Genomic DNA, 23,969 nt, shown 5'->3' on the forward strand with positions numbered 1-23,969 from the left:
TTATAAGGCATTGAACTTAGCTCACACAGAAAAAGGTTACAAAAAAAATGAAATGGACCACATCCTAGGAGGTTGGAAGTGACTAGTTATGACTGTGAGAGTCATTTCAAAATCAGCTGTTTGTGCACAGTTACATCATTAACTTGCTAAAGCAAAAGTCAAGATTAATATCAAGATTTCAAAAGAAAAGAAAAAGAATCCCACTGAAACTTTTTTTTTTTTTAAAAAAACCACAGAAGAGAACAGAGGACATTCAGAAAAGAGCTCAGACTGAGAAGCAGGGTGGTGTAGGTACTACCTTTTAAAAGTTCCATAGAGATTTACCAAAAAATCAAACTGTACATAAAAAAGATCCATAGTTCCCTATATAATCTTTTTCACCCCGATCTTTGAATATGGAAATGTTCACAGTTGTTGCTGTTTGTCAAGTCCACAATAAAAAAAATTTAAAAATCAAATTAGTGAAGTCAAGAAGCATTAATCAAGCACCAGGTGCTAGGCATTGTGCTGGGAATACAAATACATGCAAAAAGAAAGACCTCTAGCTTATACTCTGATAGGGAAGATAACACATGAAAGGAGGTGGGGAAGAGAGAAAAAGTACCCATGTAGGAGCGTGGTGGAGAAAGAAGTCTGAGCATTCAGGAGTGGAGCAGAGAAGGGAATAAAGAGATAATTTCGTTTGCCTTTGGCTCGAATGCTTCCTTAAAATGGAGGCTTCAGGAGGAATGGACCAAACAGAGGAAGGGGCAAAGGGGCAAAGGGATCTTTCAGGGTGAAGATCCAGAGTGAAATTAGAACAAAGGACAAAGATAGGAGAAGACGCTGAATGCATTATGACAGCTACTTGTAAGAGTCGTTCTGTTTCATCATTCTGTCAGCTCCCAACCTTATCATTTACCATTTACTTCTCCAGCTCATTTTACAGATGAGGAAACTGAGCCAAACAAGGTTAAATGACTTGCTTAGGGTCACACAGCTAATAAGTGTCTGAGGCCAGATTTGAACTCATGAAGACGAGTCTTCCTGACTCCAGGCCTGATGCCACCTAGCTGCCCTCAAGGAGATGGGAAGGGGAAGCTAAACATTCCCTTGGTGTTGCCACATTTGGTAAAGAGAGGAGTGGAGGGGAGAGAGAGAGAGAGAGAGAGAGAGAGAGAGAGAGAGAGAGAGAGAGAGGAGGGGGAGGAGAGAGTGCATGGTGGTGGGGCGGGGGCAGGCGGGGGGGGGGGGAGGGGGGAGAGTGACAATTCTTGTTACATTGCTGTTTGCTGATATGGTGCTACTTGGTCTCAAGACCAGGATCAGCGGAGGACCTCCCAAACGATAACCCTAGCCACTCAAAAAAGATTGGATGAAATCCATACTGGAAAATTAATTGGAAGAAGAATGACTATTGCTAAGACTGTGATTTACAGTAAGCTGGGCCACCCACTGAGTTAGTTCATAAGGGCATACATCTTGGATAGACCCTGAAGAGATACAACAAGCTAGGCCCAGAATTGGAGAAGGAAAGTGGGCTGGATTGTATTTCATAAATGATAGAGTGCTTTCCATGTTCCCAGACTGCTTCCTGATGCCAAAACTCATCTTTTTTTTTAAACCTTGTTATTCTTTTTGTAAATTTTATTGACATTTTGTTTTTACATGATCTTTATTTGCAAATAAATTCCTCCTCTCTCTCCTACCCAGAAAGCCATCCCAAGGGCAAAGAACTAAAAAGAAAGAGAGGAAAAAAGCAGTTCAGTAAAACAAATCAATACATGATCAGACTGACAGGATATATGCACTGGGAGGTTGAGAGGTGGGGGCAGGGAAATGATGCTCATAATATCCCACCTTTGCAAAGAAGGGAAAGAGGTGAGATTTTTCATTCTTTTTGGAAAGGTCAAGCTTGGTAATTATAATTATGTAGCGCTTGGTTTTTGTTGATATTGTCGTTCCGTTTTAATTACTGTGATCATTGTGCGTGTTGTCTTTCCTCCTTCTCCTCCCTTCACTTTGCGTCTGTTCCTATGTGTTCCTTGCTTTTCTGGGTAGGGAGGGAGGCCAGCGTGGAGGCAAGTGGATTAACCGTGGAATCATGTACTCCGGGTTCATATCCTGTCTCTGATGCTGACCACACGTGACCTACGGCATGTCACTCCCTGGATCTTAGTCTCTTCCCTTGTAAAATGAAGGCCTTAAACTAGCTGGTCTCTGAGGTCTCTTCCAGCTCCAAACATGTAATCCTATCCCTCTGTAATGATGGACTGCCCAATAAGAGTCCCGTCCTTAGGAGCACAGGCTGTTTGCTCAGGCTGATGCAATCCCCTACCTGGGCTTCGAAACATGCAAAGGTTTTCTAAGATCACTTCCTCATCAATAACAGTGTGGCAAAGGGAGCTTTTTGATTGGTTGCTGAATTGGAACTGAGTATGTATACAAAGGCGTTAGCCAACAAAATCCATTTCTCTCCTTCTGCCTGTCCCTGCTGTGCTGAGGGAGGAGGATGGCCTTCTCTGGGTGAGGGAGGGGCCGTGGGCTCTCTCTGACCTGGCTGGGCTGTATGTAGTCCTGTCTGTGAGGACATACCTGTGCTGTTACTTCTGCCTCTCTCTTGTCTGTTCTTCCCTACTTCTAGGTAAAACACTGGAGACAGGATGAGCTTATGAGCTTCGATAGGTTGAAGGACCAGAGATCCAGTGAGATTAGTCCATTCCAGAATTTGCAGAAGCTGAGCCCAGGGCACCACTGAAGACTCGAAGAACAATCTGAAGGGTCGGGCCCTTGAAGCAAGGCAGCAAACACCGCACTTGGAAGTAAATTTGATGGGGAAAATGCTCCCCTTGGTGAGAGAGGGTGTATAGGAGGTATTAGTATCCAGGTATAGGAGAAGAAATTCTTTTGATTTGGGGGTGGGGAATGTGTTTTTCCTTCTGTTTCTGCTACATCCTCTCAGCAAATGTTATGAAGTACGCATCTAGTCACTCCATCAGTTATGACTCCATCGAGCTATTCTTTAGCTAGTCCATAGTTCTCCATTTTGTCCAGGAGCATGGAGAACCTTTATTAAAAATCTTGCTGAAATCTAGGTTTTGGATTGTCTGTGGCATTTCTCTGATTTACGAGTATGATAACGCCGTCAAAGAGTATTAATATGGCGTGATCTATCCATTATGTGCCAGGACCACTTGCTTTTCTATATGTTTGTTAACAACTATCTCTTTAATCATACTTTCTAGAATTTTGCTAGGAACTGAAGTCAAGGTCAGCGTTTTGAAGGCATCGACCTTTTTTGAAAATTGAAACATTTGTTCATCTCCAATCCTGTGGCACCTTCCTGTTCTCCACAAGTTTTCAAAGATCAATGGCACAGCAGCTCCATAGTCACACCTGCCAGATCTCTCATTGCTCCGACATGAGGCTTGTCCAGACATGGCAACTCGAATGGACTCAGGGAAGGCAGCGAGGTGGCCTAGTATAGTCAGGAAGACACAGAACTAATCGAACGACCAGATCTGTGTTTCACAAATATTTGTGTAGAGAAACCCATGCCAAATGCAGTCAAAATGTTGTATAAAAAGTCAGGAAGTTAAAAAAAAAGCCTCACCATTTTGTTCCTGGTTAAGTGGGGCAAAGTTGGCACTTTGTGGTTGTCTCTACCCAGCCCAGACCTGTGGTTTACAAACAAGAAGGCATGATGTGCTCAGGAATTGAAAGCAAACTTCCCAACACAGCCTCCCCCAGCCCCTTTGCACTTTGCTAACATGGAGCAGAGGGAACATTTGCTAGGACCATGGGGTGTGATTTCTGAAGATAACTCAGGTCCGAGTTAGGTTGAAGGAGTCAGAATAGGCAAGGTTGGTCTGAAGGAAAGAGTTAACCTTAGTCTGGTGGGAAGGAGGTTCTGCTAGCTTTTGTTGTTGATTAGCCACAAATGGGAGCAAAGAGAAGCTGAATCTGGTCCCGGAGAGAAGCTGAAGTCTAGCAGATGGTAACAGAGAACAGAGTGATGACCATAAAACCAGTGGAGATGCCCAGTAGAGGCAATGCAATGGAGAGTAGTGTCATGATGTTGTCAAAGGTCTGCGGCTTTGGAGGTGCGAGTTGCCCCAGTTAAGAACATGCTGTGGCCGAACATGTCCCTATGTGTGTGTCCATGAATATGCCCATGTCAGGTGTGTTCTCTGTGTGGGTACCCTCTCCTATTAGTGGTGTGATAGCTTGTGGAAGAGTATACCCTATGAGCACACGGGGGAATCCTTTTTCATCACTTTACTCACTGTGTTTCGGTTGTGGTCTGACTCTTTGTTGCCCCATTGGGGGTTTTCTTGATAAAGATACTGGAGTGGTTTGCCATTTCCTTCTCCAGCTCATTTTACGAATGAGGAAACTGAGGTAACCAGGGTTAAGTCACTTACCCAGGGTCACATAGCTAGTAAGTGTCTGAAGCCAGATTTGAATTCAAGAAGATGAGTCTTCCTGGCTCCAGGCCCAGTGTGCTATCCACCATGCCACCTGGATGCCCCTTACTCAATTAAATAGATTTGCTTCCTGCTTTGAGTTAATGTGGTACAGTGGATAGAGTGCTGGACCTCTGGTCAGGAAGACATGAGTTCAAATATTTGTTCAAATACTTGCTAGGTTTGTGACCCTGGGCAAGTCACTTAATCTGTCTGCCTCAGTTTCCTTATCTGTAAAATGAAGGCGATAATAACACCTACCTCCCCCAGGGTGTTGTGAGGATCAAATGAAACAGTTGTAAAGTGCTTTGCAAATCTTAAATAGTATTGTATACATGCTAATTTCCTCTTCCTCTTCTTCTTAAGGAATAATAACAGTAATAATGAATTCTCTGGTTGATTAGTTAACCAGACCAATTAGACAGATCAATGAGAGCTGGGCAGCTATGATGTACATACAGAATGCATTTGACCTAGAGTAACCTTGTAGAGGGCAGCTAGGTGGTGCAGGGATAGGGTGCTGGCCCTGGAGTTAGGAAGACTCATCTTTCTGAGTTCAAATCCAGCCTCAGACACTTCCTAGCTGTGTGACCCTGGGCAAGTCACTTAACCCTGTTTGTCTCAGTTTCCTCCTCTGTAAAATAATCTGGAGAAGGAAATCTCTTTATCAAGAAAACCCAAAATGGGGTCTTGAAGAGTCAGACGTGACTGAGAAACAACGGAACAGCAACCTTGTGAAGAGCGCATATCTGGGGACAGCCCAGGTGCTAAAATTGAACTGAATCCAGAGTAATGATTTATGGAATGATGTCAACCTAAAGAATCTTGTTAATTATTTTTGTTCAATCCTCTTCAGTTCAAAGATAGTTCCCTTTGGTAGAGGAAGGGGAGGCAAAAATAAAATTTGAGTTGTTCCGCCTTCTCTCCATGATCTGTTATCATCCCATCCACCCCTAGAAGCAGACCTGTTCTTTCTTTGATCTTTCTCTTGCCTCCAACATACAGAAAGAAAGATAGAAAAAAAGAAAGAAAAAGATTCCCCCCAACCCGCCCTCCCCATTTTTTTTTTGTTGTTCATAGCTCATTGTTTTACTCTTCATTATTTGGCTAAGGATATCGAGGCCTAGAGAGGAAAGTGACTTGCCCAAGCTCACACGGCTATCCAACGTTGTGAGGAATGAAAAGTCTGAGAGATAAATTTTCTGGGTAATTAATAATCAACTTATTAATTATGGCTAGAAAATAATTAATAGATTGAGGTAAGTGGTTTTCTCTCAAAATGAAGACCAACCTTGGGGGCCTGATGGAAGTTTAAATACCCTTGGAGGGTGGGTGTTCCCAACAGGAGGAAATCAACTCTGATTGGTTAACAATAAGAGAATGGCATATTTTAATGAGGGGCTGATGTGACTCTTATGTGTCACTCTTGGACAAAGAGACTCATCTCCATATCCAGCTCCAGCAAGCTATACAAAAGGATCTATTCTCCACCCAGACCAGTTGAACAATGGGCCAGAATTCACCTGGATGAGATAGTTTTTACCTTTTAATCAGAACTAAGCTTTCCCAATTGAGTGGGGTCCCACCCAAGATTGAGGAGAATGTTAAGCCAATCTCATCATTTGCCCTATCCTTCACCAGGACTGGACTTTGAAGGAGGAAAGAGAAAGAGAAAAAACTCTAGATCCCCCTCCCCCACACTGATTGGTTATTAACAATCATTTCTCTCAATGTCATTTCATAGGGAGTGTGGGAAAATGTAGGCAAAATCAAGGTCATTGTGAATAGGACAGATCCAATGACTCTCAAGGGATCCTAGAGTCATCCTCTTTAAATGTGAAGTTGGAACTGAACATTAGCTGTCTTTCTGGAGTGAGTAATAAGAATTGACGTTTATATATTTCAGTTTTAAAGTCTTACGGCTTTTTATAGTATTTTATATTGACAACACACATCATATAAAATTGGGTCCTCATTTGCCATGTGAGGAAGGCAGGGTTTATTATCCCATTATTCAGATGAGGGCATTGAAGCTAAGATGGGTGGCACTCCTTGCCCAAAGTGATATACAGAAGTCCCTGGTAGCACCCCTGCTAGTTATGATAAAGACTCTACTCAAATCTGGGTCTCCTGATTAAGTCTGTTGTTCATTTCAGTACACCTCCCCTTTCTCCTACGTCTAGTCCTACGTTAGTGTCTCCCCCCTCAAATCCTGCCCACGCTTAATTTCAGAGGCTGCCAACTACTCTGATCCAGGAGCTGACAATGCCCAGATGAGTGGAAAGAGCTAGAGAGAGGAGGAAGGGGGAGGAGCAGCTAGGCAGGGAAGTAGTGTCTCGCTACTGAGAGGCCAACTCAGTGGACCCTGAGTTTCCTTCCACAAACTCCCTGGAAGTCCAGAGCTGAACTGGTGCAAACTACATTTTCCCTGCTGCTCTTGTCCACCTTCTCTACTCCCTACCCCCATTCCCTTCTCAATCAACAGATTCTCCAGTCTTGGCCCTCTCCTTCAAGGTAGCGAACTTTCCATTCTGGGCAGCTGGCTCCCTGTCAGCTTTTCCCAGGACAATAGGATGGGAGATACATTTTTCTTGCTTGCTGTTCCTTATTTTGGATTTCATTCTGACCCCCAATGCTCTGCCTAAGCCTGTGGACCCAAGGTCCCTTTGACTACAGATAGCCTCAGGACTTATACAGCTCTAGGGTCCAGGGGATTGGGGAACAGGCCAGGGCTGGACCTATAATAAAAGTGCTCTGGCGAAGTGAAAAGAATGAGATGCCCTAGAAGAGGGTTTGGGATTATTTGTTGTTTTCCAGGACCTCTGGTGGCCCACCCTCCCTATTCTGGGAAATGGAGGGTGGAGCTGGGTGATGGGTTTGATCCAAATCTTCCAATCCAAACCTTACTAGGACCAGGATAGAAACTCTGCTGAGGACGTGCAAACTCTCTCCAGTAGCCAGGCGTGTGAGCCCTGGGGCGTGTGAGGGGCCCTGGGGAGACATTCATCTGTCCACAGATTTATCACTTTTTCCATAACAGTTCACATCCCTTCAGGATGGAAAGTCCTGCCTTTAGATTTGCTGAAGCCCTCAGGGGCAAACCTTGGAACCCCACAGAGGAAAAGCCTCCTCCTTCATACTTCTTCTTTGTTGAGGGTGTCCCTCTTTTCTGCCCTTGGTTTCCTCATCCAGGCAGCCCTTCCCCCTTTCCCCCCCAACACGCTCCAGGTTCTGACCCTGTGATGGAATAAAAAGATTGCCGCCGCTCCAACTACTACGGCCAGTGCACTGCTCCTGCGCCAGATTATATTCCCATAGCACTTTAAAGTTTGAAGAAGGTTTTCCTTACAACAGACTCGTGTGTTAGATAGCACAAGTATTAGTATTTTCATTTTACATGACAGGAAACTGAGGCTCAGAGAGGTGGGAGTGACTTATAGAAACAAGTTGTTGGAGTAGGGAGGGATCCAGTGTGGATGAGCTAGTTCAAGGCTTCAGTTTACAGCTGAAGAACTAGAGACAGGGGAGATGAAGTGACTTACCCTAGTCAATGGCACAGTTAGGATTCAAACTCAGGCCTTCCGAATCTAAAGCCCAGGACTCATTCTTCTACAGCCAGGGGTGGGGAACCTGAGGCTACATGTGGCCCTCTAGGTCCTCAAGTGCAGCCCTTTGACTGAATCCTTCACATTCCCCACCCCATTACACTATGCTTGGCCTTTCCAGAAGGGCCTTGGCCCTAAGAGTCAGGAGAATTGGATTGGAATAGAGATCTGGTTCTAACACTTACAAAAAGCTCAGTTTACCCATCTGTAAAATGAAATGGAGATAGTAACACTTGTCCTTTCTCCCTTAACAGGTTTGTTGTGAAGAAACTTTGTAAAGAGTAAAGTACTATGGAAAAATGGGAGTCATCATCATTGTCATCATCAGTGTTCCTGATAAACTGTCGTAGCCAGAAACTGGAACCAAATTCCAGACAGTGTCTAATGACCCCTGGCCCCACTCTGGCTCTCATTCCTATTTAGAACATGTTTGCACAGGGGCTTTCAAAGCCCTAACCCAGAGGGAGAGACTAATGGGTAGAGCTGCAGACACCTGGACAGGACCATGGAGGCATAAGATTTTACAGCAATGTCGCCTTTTTAGCTTCTTGAATCTCAGGGTGTAGGTGACCGGGTTCTGTCCCCTGAAAGGAAGGAACCCTGGAGAAATATGAGCTGCTATCATCGGAGATGGGTGGTGGGCAGGGTGCCGGTGTCTTCCAATGGTCAGGCGGAGGCTGGCATAGCTCTTTGGCTGGACCCTGAAGGGAAGAATCATGTCTGGAGAAAGAGAGCTTGGTTTTCAGCGTGGCTAGTTGGGAAACCTCTTCTGGGTTCAGGTGCTTAGGGAGAAAACCAGGGGAACTTAGCATTGGTAGGAATTACATGATAACAATAATAGCTGTCATTATAACAATCATTCACATTTTTCTAGCCCTTCGAGGTTTAGAAAGTCCTTAGCACCACTGCTTGAGGTTGGTATTGTAGGGATGCTGTCCATTTTATGGATGAGGAAACTCAACCTTAGGTCAAGGGACTTGTCGATGACTGGTCACAAAGCTAGTAAGCACTCAAGTCAGGACTCTTGTACCACTAGTAACACATACTGATAGAGCATGCATAGTAGGGATATCACTGCTTACATATCTTCCTGAGGACAGGGACTATCTTTTGCCTCTTTTTGTAGCTCCAACTCTTAGTTTAGTGCCTGGCACACAGTAGGTACTTAATAAATGTTTCACCAACTGACTTTACTGCAGGAATTGTCATGTCCTCTTGGTTGGGGATGGGAAGGATGGCAGGTATGTTCCCTGTTCACTCTGCCCTCTCTGGGAGTTGAAGCTTCAGTGTCTCCCCCTTCCCTCCAATGCCTTTCAAAACATACCACCTCCCTGTGCTGAAGCTAAGATCACAGAGTGTTAGAACTGGAAGGGACCTTAGATTATAGGTTGTCAGGGCATTGAACACAAAATGCAAGGTTTGAAGTTATATAGTTGTTGTTCAGTTGTGTCCAACTCTTTGTGACCCCATTTGGGGTTTTCTTAATGAGGATACTGGAGTGGTTTGCATTTCCTTCTCCAGCTAATTTTACAGATGAGGAAACTGAGGCAAACAGGGTTAAGTGACTTGCCCAGGGTCACATAGCTAATAAAGTCTCTTAGGCTAGATTTGAACTCAGGTTTTCCTGACTCCAGGCCTGGTGCTCTATCCCATAATTTTGAAGATAAGGAAACTGAGTTCCAGAGAGGGGAAGATCCTTGCCTAAAGACACAGTGAATCTCTAGTAGAGCTGGGATCAGAGAGGGTTAAACAAAAGGTCTCTAAGCCATTGTAAACCTTGTACTCTCTTAATGTCCCTTTCCCTCATAATTCTCTAGTGAAGTTTAGTCTCAAAAGAGAGTGTCTCAGATGCATTTTAAGGGAAGGATTCTTGGCTTCACATATGACAAATGAGCTGAAAGGATCTGGAGCTTCCAGAAGCTAGGCAGGGGCTGGTGGCAGTGATGACAGAGGGGCAATTCCCCTGGCTTATCTGGGATTTGGGTCTTTAAAGAACTCAGAAATCCCTTCAGAGAAGGGTCAGGGCTCAGCAGGAAGTGCTGGCCCCTGCCTCCCTGGAGCAGGGTTCAGCTTGTATTTCCCACTTTTACATCTCACCCTAGGACCAGGTAGGCTGAGGCATGCTTCCCAAGGCAGTGGTCCCTTCAAAAGCAGCCTGTCCAGCCTTCCCCTTATGGAGATCTGGGGAATAGGCTGCTCAGCTTCAAAAACTCCTTTGCTTTCAACCCCTTTCTGCTGCCAGTGGGTTGGCTCATCATTCCTTTCCTCATCTCAGGCAGGGTCTGCTGGGCTTATTATCTGGGTTACATTTTTCTGGGTTCGATATCATTCTTTCCATTCTCCCTGCCGCTGCTGGCTGTCTCCTGCCAACTTTCCACAATTACAGCTGGGATCCACCCATCTGGCTCAAGGCTCAGTCAGGCTCCTGGCCCCATTAACTCAGGCTGCTTGGATGGGCCAGCCAGGGGCCAGGGAGGAGGAGGGGCAGGGAAAGTGGACAATCATTCTCTGTTCTAAAGGTCCCTCCAGCTCCTCTGTCCTGTGGTCAATGTCCTAAAGTCCCTTCTGGCTCTTATATTCTATGCTATTTTATGCTCTAATGCTATTCCAGCTCTGACAGTGGGTAATGAGGTCCTTTCCGTGTTTAAGTCCCCTTCTTTCACTGACATCCCATGCTCTAAGCCCCTTTCTTTCACTGACATCCCATGCTCTAAGCCCCTTTGTTTCACTGACATCCCATGCTCTAAGGCCCCTTCTCTCACTGACATTCCATGCTCTGAGGCCCCATCTTTCGCTGACATCCCATGCTCTAAGGCCCCCTCTTTCGCTGACATTCCATGCTCTAAGGCCCCTTCTTTCACTGACATTCCATGCTCTAAGGCCCCTTTGTTTCACTGACATTCCATGCTCTGAGGCCCCCTCTTTTGCTGACATCCCATGCTCTAAGGCCCCCTCTTTCGCTGACATTCCATGCTCTGAGGCCCCCTCTTTTGCTGACATCCCATGCTCTAAGGCCCCTTTCTTTCACTGACATCCCATGCTCTAAGCCCCTTTGTTTCACTGACATTCCATGCTCTAAGGCCCCTTCTTTCACTGACATTCCATGCTCTGAGGCCCCCTCTTTTGCTGACATCCCATGCTCTAAGCCCCTTTGTTTCACTGACATTCCATGCTCTAAGGCCCCTTTCTTTCACTGACATCCCATGCTCTAAGCCCCTTTGTTTCACTGACATTCCATGCTCTAAGGCCCCTTCTTTCACTGACATTCCATGCTCTGAGGCCCCATCTTTCGCTGACATTCCATGCTCTAAGGCCCCTTCTCTCACTGACATTCCATGCTCTAAGGCCCCTTCTCTTGCCGACATTCCATGCTCTGAGGCCCCCTCTTTCGCTGACATCCCATGCTCTAAGGCCCCTTTGTTTCACTGACATTCCATGCTCTAAGGCCCCTTCTTTCACTGACATTCCATGCTCTGAGGCCCCCTCTTTTGCTGACATCCCATGCTCTAAGGCCCCTTCTTTCACTGACATTCCATGCTCTAAGGCCCCTTCTTTCACTGACATTCCATGCTCTGAGGCCCCCTCTTTTGCTGACATCCCATGCTCTAAGGCCCCATCTTTCACTGACATTCCATGCTCTAAGGGCCCTTCTCTCACTGACATTCCATGCTCTAAGGCCCCTTCTCTCACTGACATTCCATGCTCTAAGGCCCCTTCTCTCACTGACATTCCATGCTCTAAGGCCCCTTCTCTCACTGACATTCCAAGCTCTGAGGCCCCCTCTTTTGCTGACATCCCATGCTCTAAGGCCCCCTCTTTCGCTGACATTCCATGCTCTAAGGCCCCTTTGTTTCACTGACATTCCATGCTCTAAGGCCCCTTCTTTCACTGACATTCCATGCTCTGAGGCCCCCTCTTTTGCTGACATCCCATGCTCTAAGGCCCCTTTCTTTCACTGACATCCCATGCTCTAAGCCCCTTTGTTTCACTGACATTCCATGCTCTAAGGCCCCTTCTTTCACTGACATTCCATGCTCTGAGGCCCCCTCTTTTGCTGACATTCCATGCTCTAAGGCCCCTTCTTTCACTGACATTCCATGCTCTAAGGCCCCTTTCTTTCACTGACATCCCATGCTCTAAGCCCCTTTGTTTCACTGACATTCCATGCTCTAAGGCCCCTTCTTTCACTGACATTCCATGCTCTGAGGCCCCATCTTTCGCTGACATTCCATGCTCTAAGGCCCCTTCTCTCACTGACATTCCATGCTCTAAGGCCCCTTCTCTTGCCGACATTCCATGCTCTGAGGCCCCCTCTTTCGCTGACATCCCATGCTCTAAGGCCCCTTTCTTTCACTGACATCCCATGCTCTAAGCCCCTTTGTTTCACTGACATTCCATGCTCTAAGGCCCCTTCTTTCACTGACATTCCATGCTCTGAGGCCCCCTCTTTCGCTGACATCCCATGCTCTAAGGCCCCTTCTATGACTTACATTCTATATCCTAAGTTCCCTTATATGCAACAATAATAATGATGATGATGATAATAATACTAGTCAGCATTTTTATGAAGCTTTAAGATTTTCAAAGTATTTTTATGTTTGTTCATTCATTTGATACTCACAATTCTAGGAAAAAATGCCATTATTCATATTTCAGAGAAGGTCACACAGCTAATATCTGAGATAATAATGTTCGAACTCAGGTCTTCTTGACTGTGTCTCACACTGTGTAACCTAGGTAATACTCTATGGGGGGGGGAACCTGCAGCCTCGAGGCCACATGTGGCCTTCTAGATTCTCAAGTGCAGTCCTTTGACTGAATTCAAACTTCACAGAACAAATCTTGGATTCAGTCAAAGGGCTGCACTTGAGGACCTAGAGGGCCACATGTGGCCTTGAGGCTGTAGGTCCCCTTTCTTCCCCTGCCTATCACTATTGTTCTAAGGTTCCTTCTAGTGAATGTCTTATGTTCTAAAGACTCTTCTCTCATTAACAATCTATGTTCTAAGAATCCTAATGTTTTAAAGTCCTCTTTACTTTAGCTGATATCTTGTATTCTAAGAACTCTTCTCTTACTAACAGTCTATGTTCTAAAGTTCCTTCTATCATGAATGCTCTGTGTTCTGAGATATATTCCAGCACACATCCCATGTTCTAAGGACCCTGCTGTTATTGACATTCTCTAGTCTAGGTTTCCTTCAAGGTGACATCTTCTGTTCTAAGGACACTTCTGTCTTAAACATTCTATGTTCTAAGATCCTAATCAAGTTTTCTACTGTGTATGTGCGAGGACGGGATGAGTGAAAAGGATGGGTACCATCCATCCTGGGTGCCTGATGCAGCTGCCAGGATCCTTGTGCCATTTCAGGGGCAGGAAAGGTACTTGTGCTGAAGATGTCTAGGATGGGTTTAGAAGGGATGTGTGTGTGTGTGTGTGTGTGTGTGTGTGTGTGTAAATATGGGGCAGTGAGGAATCTTGCTCTGTGAATAGGATTACAGCCAGTACCCAAACAATATGACAAACGCCACTCCCCCTACCCCAACAAGAGACAGATAATTCATTGGGGCCTCTCAACTCCCTTCTAACTGGAAACTCCTGACCTGACCTGAACAAGCCAGCTGGATCCTGGCCCACAGCCCAGTCCTTTCTTCCCCTCCCCAACCCCCACCAGCCAGATGTTAGGCTGCCTCCGATCTTCCCCACATCTGGGGCTGTCAGGGAGGGGAACCCTAGAACCTTCCTTTAGGGTTGGAGATAGGCAGCATAATATAATGGAAAGAACATGGTTCTAGGAATTGGGTGTTCTAGACTCTGCCACAAACCTGCTGTGTGACGTTGGGCACATCTTTCCCTTTCCTAAGTTTTAGTTTTCTTTTCTGTGAAATGAGGGAGTAGGATAATTTCAGCTCAAATATCCTATTTTCTAAGGCCTCTTCTTATTCTAGCAGAATATACTCTGAGGTCTCTTCCAGCTCTGTCGTGCTCTTGAATTTTTCCAATCTGAAAAATGGGTTCATGAAATGAAACTGTACCCAGCATAGGTCAGGACTCCTTGAGGACAGGAGCTGGCACGTTACATTTTCTTCATCTCCTTTAGCCTGAACCGGATGCACAGATATAACTCTACATATTCCTATTGCCCAAATAGATGAATTTGAGGATCCTGGGCCACCAGAGGTGTAGTTTGGGAAGCATTGTTGACAGAGCCAGGCTTAGGAGGGAGAGAAGTGAGGCTGTAACTTGTCTCTCTCTCTCTCTTTCTCAAACCCTGCCCTGACTTAGAGAAGGAAAAGTGGAACTCTGAGTATACACAGCAACCGATGGATGGGGCATCTCTCAGATCTGGTTTATTGCAGGAGCTTCTGGGGCCATAGTTGGCTGGATAGCTTGGTGATGAGACAGGTGGTACAAAAAGGTATAGATGGCGGCATTATCTTCTCCTCCAAGTCTGTCCATCCTATCTCCAGCCAGGAAATTTCTCCCCCCCACCAAAAAAGGATGGTTTCATTGGCTCTATTTGTCACCACCTGGGCGGTCCACCCAGAAGCTCTCTCCCTCAGCTTGCTGCTTGCCCACTGCCCTGGGGGGCTTAGGGCTGGCACTTGGATGTCTTGTCCAGCATTGGCACTCTCCTTCCTGATTCACAGGCACAACAAGGGTGCCAGGATTACTCAGATCACATAGACCTTTCTGTTTGTGGGTGTGAAGGAGGGGTGCCTGGTAAGATTGGACAGTACTTCTAGGTCCATCCCACTGGACGTGGGCTGCCCCCCTCTGATCTGCCTCTCCCTCTGCAAGCCTGGAAATCCCTCTCCTCCCAATTTGGAGTCATTATGGCTGGTCACATCAGTGATACCTGGAGGATAAAATATTTGGTTCAGCACAGCAGGGAGGTGACTATATGGGGGTTGGGGGTGGCAGCTGGGGAAGCCTCTGGGGCTGGTCCCAGACTAGATGGTGCCTCCCCTCTCCCTTTTATGTTCTTGGAACTAGTGAGGTAGAGCCTGGTATCAAAGCACAGACAAGTCATGGCAGGATTTGGATCGGGCCTTCAGTGCTAGCTTCCTGTTGTTTCGTGTGGCCAGCCGGGCCAGGAACCGCCGGGCCCTCTGGCTGAGGCTCTTGGGGCGAGGGTCTGGAAGACGGGGGCCATTTGCCTTCTGGCCCAGCTGACGCAGGCGGATCTGGCGCACAATGCCCTCGAAGAGCTCCGCTACGTTGTGCTGCAGGGCTGCTGAAGTCTCAATGAACTTGCAGTCGAATACCATAGCACAAGCCCGACCCTCTAGAGGAGAAGGAAGGGGACCAAAGAGAGAAGATGGGAAAGAGAGGAGGCAAGGAAAGGGAAAAAAAAAGGAGAGAATGGGAAAAGGCAGAACAGGAGAAGAGGAGAGGAAAAGGGACGGTAGAGGGGGTCAGAGGGGAGAAGTTGAATGAGCGGAAGAAACAGAGTAACATATAGGAAAAAGGAGAAAAGGCAGATGAGTGTGGGGAAAAGCAAAAGGAGAGAGCAGGCAGGGTCCCAAAGAGAAGTTGGGAGGGGGAAGCAGAGAGAAAAATGGGAGAAGAAGAAAGAAATGGTTACAGAGAGGAGCAGAGAAAGTAGGGATGGAGAGAGAGTCCCATGAAGGTGAGGAAAGAAGGAAAGAAAGGCAGGGAGGGAGGAGAGAATAGTAGGTAGATTGATAATCAGCAATTTTGGTGCCCAGGGCAAATTTCACAAAGAATGCCCAGAGAGCAAGCAGAAGAAAAAGTGCCCCCAGATATGCTCTTAAAGACAAGTTCATTTAGGGGTATGAGGTGGAGAGAAACTTGGACATGAGGGCCTATGGAGGAGAAACATTCTGTAATACTGGTCCCTAGGATACTATAAGGCTGCTGCTGGGGGAGATGCTGCCAGAGGGACTTTACCTGGGGTACAGTCACCTGGGAGAAGAGTGCCTGACATCCTATGGATTTTTTTTTTTTTGGTGATAGGTAAATCCCCAAATGGCCCACCTTAGTATGGCTCTGATGGTGGAACAATTTCACTTCAGTTTAGCTCCAGTCAGGGCCAGGAGCCCAGGGGCCCAGGGTCATTGTACTTCCAGGGTGGTAGCAGGAGAAAGAATGGAAGGGGAAATGTTAACAGAGCAGGACAGACCAGGTAGATTGAGGCCTTTGTCCTCACCTTCCACAGAGACCTCCCGACAGCGCACCAGGTCTGCCTTATTTCCTACCAGGATGATAGGAATATTGTCTGCTTGGCGGGCCCTTCGAAGCTCGATGCGCAGCTCAGAGGCACTCTCAAAGCTGCTTCGGTCTGTGATGGAGTACACGATCGCATAGGCGCTGCCCACTTGTAGGCAGTAATCACGGTGCCAGCTCTTCTCGTCCTGCAGGGGAAAAGAGTGAAGCCATGTTCTCAGAGGCCTCCCAGGCCTCCCAGGAGAAGAAGGAGGATACTCATTCTCTTAGGCAAGGCGGGAGGGGATGGCTATTCTTGAGGGGCTTATGGTGCACTGGGAAAAACCTCAGCTCAGGAACAAAGAGACCTGGGTTCAGATTCTGGGTCTGCCATGGACTCACTGGGGCAAGTAACTTCCATTCTCTCAGCCTCAGTTTTTGCCCCTGTAAAAGGAGGGGATTGAGCCAGATGGTCTCTAAGGTTCCTTCCAGCTCAGATATTCTATGTTCTAATGTCCAACAAATGTTAAATGATTCTATGGCAGCTCCATTTGGGGAATCCATACACCTGGGGACCCCTCTGTCTACTCTGCTGAAGCTCGGGGCTCCCAGGCTTCTAGAATTCTCAGGAGGCTTCCCATCAGGCTGCCCAGGCTGTCCTTGTCCCCTGCTCCATACCCGTTTCTCTGACTCCCAGGTGTCCATAACCAGCAGCGTCATGTCCTCTCCATCCACAGACAGGGTCCTCTCATACATGTCCTCTGGAATAGAGGGGACAGCCTGGGCTCAGTGGGGCTTAGGAGTAGAGTGATGCTGAGCTCAGAAGAAGAGATGGAAATTCTTGGGTTCAAAGGCAGAAATTGAATAATTAGAAAAAGACTTCTTTCTTTACTTTTTACAAAGTGATGTTTAATTCAAAGACATAATTAGAACACCATACAAGTATTTCCCCAAATACCTCAAGGCATACTCTCTCCTATACTACCTTAGTCTCTTCAGGGGTGGTCTCATAACTTAGCCCAATTTCTCCATAGCATTGATCTCACCGGGTTCATGTTCAGATGCCCTATAACAGCCAGATGAGTCCTCATTTCAGCTTCTCCTGGCCTGTGTCCATGAGATCACCCCCCAGAGCAAAAGAAGACATTTTCTAAGCACTTTCCCATTGGTCACCTCTTTTAGCAATTTTAGAGCTGGAAGACACCTTGGAAAACATCTAGTTCAACTCTCTCAATTTATTGGTGGGGAAACTGAAGTGCAGAGAAGGGAAAAGACTTGACCAAGGTCACACTTTAAGTCCATAGCAGAGTTAGGACTCAAAACTAACTGGGTCTCCCACCTTCCAGTTCAAGGTTCTTTCCCTTTGAGTGGGGGCAAGGGCTAGAGAATTCAGTCCTACCTGAGGTCCACTCGCTACTAACTTCCCATAAACTCCCAGTTTCTAGATTTATGCTCCTGATTGCTTGCAGGAGGGTGTTAGTCATGAAGCTCCCTGGGGCACTAGTGTCCTCAGTCTGGACTGTGGGTTCCTTAGCCCTCTCTGCTGATCATACAACTTGCCAGCCTTCCTTCAGAGGAAGGCACCTGAACGCCTGGGTTCAGATCCTGGTTTAGCTGCCAGTGGCTATGGGACATGGGGGTCCTTGAACATGGTTTTAATGTCCACATGTATGGGATGGATCAAGGACCATGGTCTTGCCACTCCACTTCTCACAGGTGAACTTATGGTATGTACCAGGATCAGAGCAACAGGCTAGTGATCATCTAGTTCAAATCCCCCATTATACAGTTAGGAAAACTGAGGCAGAGGGAAGGGAAGTGCCTTGCTCAAGATCACATACCTAGTATGTCAAGGCCAGGTCTTGAACCAAGGTCTTTTTTTTTTTTTGAGACTGGGTCTTCCTATCTTGCCCAGGCTGGATGTGCATTGGCCACTCAAGGGCCCGATCCCACTATTGACTGGCATGGGAACTTTGATTGCCCTGTTTCCGACCTGGACTGATTTGCTTCTCCCTAGGCAGCCTAGTGGCTCCCTCTTCTCAGGCAGCTTATCACACTGGGGTGGCTTAGTTTGGATACCTGATTGGCTTAGCCCACTATAGCCCAGAACATCTGAGTTCAGGTGACCCACCGGCCTCAGCTTCCCTAGCAGCGGGGATTAAAAGTGTGTGCCAACTTGCCTGGCACCAAGTTCAGGGCTTCTCCCATTACACTACACTATTGTACTTAATAAAATATTGGTTCAGTAGGACTGAAGGGGGAATGTGAAGGGGCACCCTATTTGCTCCTTCCTAAGCTAAGACAAAGCTGCTCCCTGGCCTAGAGATAGTAGAATTGTGGAGGATACCTGGGTGACTCTCTACTATTAATATTAATTTATTACATCACTTATCATCATATGCAAACTTATGAACCCCCCACCTATTATATAGGTACGTAGGTGGCGCAGTGCATAGAGTGCCAGGCCTGGAGTAAGAAAAATTCATCTTCTTGAGTTTAAATCTGGCCTCACCTACTTATTTGCTGTATGACCCTGGACAAGTCACTTAACCCTGTTTGACTCAGTTTCCTTATCTGTAAAATAAGTTGGAGAAGGAAATGGCAAACCACTCTAATATCTCTGCCAAGAAAATGAGGTCATGGAGAGTCAGACACAGCTAGAAATGACTGAATAACAACAAAATTACACGTGAACATACCAATCCAATGATTACATAAGGCTTTGACAATGTCTCTCCTATGCTATCCCTCCAGACAAGTCAACGTGCTATGGGATAGATAATAGTATAGTTAGGTGGGTTCAGAACGGGACCCAAAGAATAGATCATGTCTACCTGGAGGAAGGTCTCTGGTATAATAGCCCAGGGATCTGACCTTGGCCTTATGTTGAACAGCATTGTTATTAATGGCTTAAAGGAGAGCTTAGACAACATGTCTTCCAAATTTGCAGAGAGCATAAAGCTAGGAAGTATAGGTAACAAGTGGGGCGAAAGTCAGGCTCCCAAAAGATCTCAACAGGCTGGAATGGTGGGCTAAAGCTAATAAGATTAAATTGAATAGGGGAAAACATAGCCTACAAATAGGCAAATCTAGGTTGGGAGAGGTATGGTTAGATAATAGTTTGTGCGAAAAAGATTCAGGGGTTTTGGAGGACTGTATGCTTGTTAAGAATTAATAGTATGGCATGGCCTAGCAGTTCAAACCAGCCAAGTGACCTTAGGCTACATTAAGATAGAGGGCCCTGAATGAAAAGTGAAGTTTCTGCTGTTCTGTGCTCTGGTCAGACCAGAACTGGGCTATTGTGTTCAAATCTGAATGCTGCATTTTAGGAAGAATATTGATAACCCAGAGTGTGTCCAGAGGAGGATGGCCAAGATGGTGAGAGAACTGGATGCCATTGGCTGAAGGCCATAGGCCTATTCTACCTGGAGAAGAGAAGGCTTGAGGAGAAATGATCACTGTCTTCAAATATTTGAAAGGCTATTATGTAGAAAAGAGATTGATTCTGTTCTGTAGAACAGTAAAAGCAGAACTAGAAGGTGAGTGAGAGATAGATTTCAGCTCAGGGGAAGGAAAGGCTTGCTTGCATTCAGAACTGTCTCAAAGTAAAAGGACTTGTCCCTGGGGATAGTGAACTCCCTACCACTGGAGCTCTTCAAGTCTGAGACTGGGTGACAAATTGATCAGGGACAGTCAGGGAAGTTGTGGAAGGAATTACTATCCAGATCTGAGCTGGACTCTACAATTCACCAATTCCAACTGGTGATTTTGTGATCAGCACATATCCCAAACCTACTTTTTTGTATACAAATACCAGGTGTTTGTTCCAGAAGTCTTTGTGCAAGTTTTAAAGTTTAAAGACCCTCTAGGTCCTCAAGTGTGGCCCTTTGACTAAATCCAAACTTAACAGAACAAATCCCCTTAATAAAAGGATTTGTCCTGTAAAACTTGGACTCAGTCAAAAGGCCGCACCCAGGGACCTAGCCACATGGGGCTTCGAGGCTTCAGGTTCCCCACCCCTATAATTTAAACTATTAAGACTTAAAACTTGCACTAATGTCATCTTCTCTCCACCCCTCCAACCCCCCACCAGAGGTTCCATTCTACCCTCTTGAGGGTCTTACCTCCCTGGTGCTCCTGTAGGTCTCGATCCTGTATACCAGCAAAAAGGTTTGCCAGGCTGGTCTTTCCTACCCTGGGGTCTCCAAGTAGCACTACACGGTACAGGGAATCACCAGAGTCGCTGGAGTCAGAGGACCAGTTGTCCAGGGCAGGCGAGGGGGGCCGAGGGGGTGGATTGAGAGAGGACGACTGGCAGAGCTGGGGGTGATTCGATCTCCTGGGGGGCTTTGGGGCCAAAAGGCCTGAGCTAGGCTTTGGAGCTAGGGACAGTGGGGTGCTGGCTCGCCTTCTCAGGACCGTCTGAGGATCCTGTTGGGTGTTCAGCGTCATCTTGGAGAGAACAGGGGACATGTTTCTGGTGAATAAAAGACTGGGCAAAGAGGTCACTGGCTCTCCTTTTGGTCCATTTTGTTCTAATGGGGGTGGGGGAGACTTGGCATTGAGTTAGGGTTTTCTTCTAGCCACAGGCCCAGAGAACACATACATACATCACTGACATTTCTTAATCGTATGGTGACAGCATGCAGAGGCCAAGAACCACATACAGCGCTGATGTGCATACATTCACACAGAGCTAAGCGTACACTCAGGCCAATATACAAACCTGTGTAGTCATAGACGACATACACATATATAATTCTGCACCCATGGAGATACACACACTTAAAATTACTTTCACACTTTCAGAACCATAATCTCTCCCTTCTGTTTGGTTCAAATATAAACAAAAGAAGGAGGAAGACCCCTGACCCTTGGTCCAGCTTGGGAGTGGGAAATTGGTAGTGGTTCTCAGACCTTTGCTGCCCTGGGATGGGGGTGAGGGGTGGTTTGGAGTTGTGAGAGGCAACTTTTCAGAAGCCAAACTGTGGGGCAGAGGTCCTAATTCATTGAACTTCTTGAGGATTAAGGAAGGGGCCTTAGACCAGTCAGGGCCTGGGCCCAAGTTCTGAATCTCTGTGGATGAGAAGGAAAGGGGGTAGGGATGCGGGTGGCAGGGAGGAGGGGTCGGCTAGTGGGGAGGTAACAAGAGACGGGAAGTGTCATGGGAACGGCGTCCCCGACCCGCCGCCCGCGTAAAATATTCAGGAGCAGCTGGCTAGGCTTCGGGGTGACCCATGGGGCGGCCTCCAGCTGTTGGGGAGGGGAGGGAGTCGGTCTTCTGCCAACTGCGATGCGTGGACTCGGGGAGATGTTCCCCAGGGGTCTCGTCTGTTCCAGTCTGAGATGGGAGCAGGGCCAGGTGGTCCCTAGCACTACCAGCTCCACTCTCCGAGAAACTCTTTTCTATCGGAGGGCTTGAGGATCCATCCCACTTCCAAACCCCAGCTCTAAGGATTCCCCCCACGCCCAAGCCTTAGAGACTCTGGCATCCTCCCCTGACTCGGAAGGAATTGGGATCCCCCATCCCTAGGAGCTCCAAGATCCCACCTCCGCTCCATCTCTCTGCGCCCTGCTCTGCCCCAGGCCAGGAGCCTCCAACTGTGTGTATGTTGGGCAGAGGTAGGGGTGCCCAGGCCAACTCTGACTAAACTTTCCCCAACTTCTCCCAGCGCCCACCCCCTCCCTGCCCTGCGCCAGCTGGCGCCCGTACCCCGGCACTGGGGGGCTGGGGCTCCGCTCCGCCTCTGGGGCACCCCCCGAGCTGCTGCCACCGCCGGTATCGTCGAATCCCGGGCCAGCCGTTCTTTCCTCCTCGCGGTGAGCCGCCCAGCAGCCCCACCGTCCCAGCCCGAGGTAGGGAGGAGTCGCCACCGCCGGAACCCCTCCCCCGGCTCCGCCCAGAGCGCTGGCCCCAGCTACAGAACCTCAGCCTTGCTCCCTCCCAGTCCAGCCCTGGCAAAAGGTCCTACTCTGCCACCCATTCCACTTAGCAGTTCTTAACTCTGAAGCCAAAAGCAAAATTGTGAAGTGAACAAATCTGTATCTCTTCCACCTTCGGCTTTTCCCCAGGGAGTCCGGCCCTGGCCCCTGGTGCTTTCATCGTCTTCTCTTTCTCACCAGGAAAGGCAGAAATCTGTCTTTGATGACTCAGTGGGTCTTGTAAAACTGTTTCCAACCCCCACCTCCCCCACCCCGACCCGGAATTTGTGTTTTTGGAGGGAGCTGAAGGAAATTGGCACACTCTCTGTCTTGAGAGAACACCAAAGGGACATGGAACTCCAGTGCACTCGGTGTTGGCCACTCTCCGAAGAAGGCACTGATGAGGCTAAGGAGTCTTTAGGCATGAAGACATCACCCAGATGCTCAATGCCAATTCCAGGGGATAGATGTACCTTGCATAAGATGGCAAGGTCTGACATAACCCCTACCCACCCAAATGACTCTTTTCTTCACCTTTATGGGTCCATGAGTAGATGAAACTCTCTGTCCTGCTTTTCTATGATAGTGGGTGAGGCCTGTCCCTGGGAAGGTACATAAAAGGTGGTGATCCTTTGCTGGAACACAAGGATGTTGGGAGTAGATACTCTGATGACCTGGGATGAGAGGGTGTCCTCCTCTCCCATTACACCAATGGTCCCCACCTCTCCTCCTTAGGAGGGAGAAGGAGCTTTTTATGGGTCCTATCCTCCCCCATTCCCAAAGTGTGCAGAGAGGGAGTGGCAGAAGGAGAACCCTGCTCCTCCACTTTGAAGAATTGATTTGAGGGTATATTCTATATCCTTATACTGAGGGTGATTTGTACTGCCCCAAGCACAAATATTGTTAGCTCTGGCTCTGCTTAGAGGTCGTCTGGTCCAGCTCTACCAATTTGCAGATGGAAAAGTTGAGGCTCTGAGTGGTTAGGTGATTGCTCAAGGTTACACAGGTGGTATGTGACAGAGCCGGGATTTCAGACAGGATCCTCTAACTCCCAGTAGAATGTCAGCCCCTTGAGAGTTAGGAATGTTTTTATTTTTGTCTGTTTCCTTCCTGCCTCTGACTTCCAATGTTGCACTCCTTCTGACATACCACATTGCTTCCAAACATTTCGCAGAAAAAGAAACTGAGGCCTAGAAAAGACAACACAAGTTTGATTAGCCTCTTTGTGGAGTTGAGGAAATTAGAACTCTGAGAGAGGAATGGACTTGCCTAAGCACAGACAGCCGGTGAGTAGCAGAATAGGAACAGTCAAAAAATTCCAGAAATGGAAAAAGTCCTGGGTTTTAAGCATTGCTAATAACTTGCTCTATAACCATGGGCAATTTTGTCCTTTTCAAAGAATATGGGAACTGGAAAGGTCCTTGGAGATCATCTTATCAAAATAAAATGATCTTAGAGAGCATCTTATTCATTCATTCAACAAGCACTTATTAAGCACCTACTATGTGCTAGGTACTGTGCTGGGTGCTGGGGAAACAAATACTAAAAAAAAAAGAAAATTGTTCTAACCCTCGAAGAGTTTGTGTTTTACTAGGAGGGAGCAACATGTACGCTGATAGATACCTATAAAATATATACAAAACAAATTTCAGGAGGGGGCGTCTAGGGGTGGGGGAAAAGCACTAACAACTGAGGTATAAGGAAAGGGTCTTGGGGGAGGTTGCTCTCAAACCCCTGGTCCTTGAAGAGAGCTCAGAATTCCAACAGGCAGAGGTGAGGCAGAAGAGAATTTTAAGCATGGGGGAAGAGCTCATTTTTGCAAAGGCAATGA

The 23,969-nt window shown here is 47.1% G+C and overlaps 1 protein-coding gene and 1 long non-coding RNA gene across 2 annotated transcripts; one reads left to right on the forward strand and one right to left on the reverse strand.

Moving 5' to 3' along the window:
• The first annotated feature begins 2,474 nt into the window (after positions 1–2,474).
• LOC118841175 lies at positions 2,475–9,202 on the forward strand. The gene is made up of 3 exons (XR_005009843.1): positions 2,475–2,801; positions 6,190–6,317; positions 8,305–9,202. It is a non-coding gene; the product is annotated as an uncharacterized LOC118841175 (long non-coding RNA).
• Positions 9,203–14,373: 5,171 nt separating this feature from the next.
• On the reverse strand, positions 14,374–22,057 carry REM1 (RRAD and GEM like GTPase 1). Its single transcript, XM_036753099.1, has 5 exons — positions 21,930–22,057; positions 20,341–20,668; positions 16,895–16,977; positions 16,221–16,425; positions 14,374–15,335 (listed from the first exon to the last, which is right to left on the reverse strand). Exons 2-5 carry the CDS (start codon positions 20,666–20,668, stop codon positions 15,061–15,063), a joined length of 891 nt encoding a protein of 296 aa, XP_036608994.1. The 5' UTR covers positions 21,930–22,057; the 3' UTR covers positions 14,374–15,060.
• Positions 22,058–23,969: the final 1,912 nt, after the last annotated feature.

This window comes from Trichosurus vulpecula, chromosome 3 (assembly GCF_011100635.1).
Source record: "Trichosurus vulpecula isolate mTriVul1 chromosome 3, mTriVul1.pri, whole genome shotgun sequence".
Lineage (NCBI taxonomy): Eukaryota > Metazoa > Chordata > Mammalia > Diprotodontia > Phalangeridae > Trichosurus > Trichosurus vulpecula.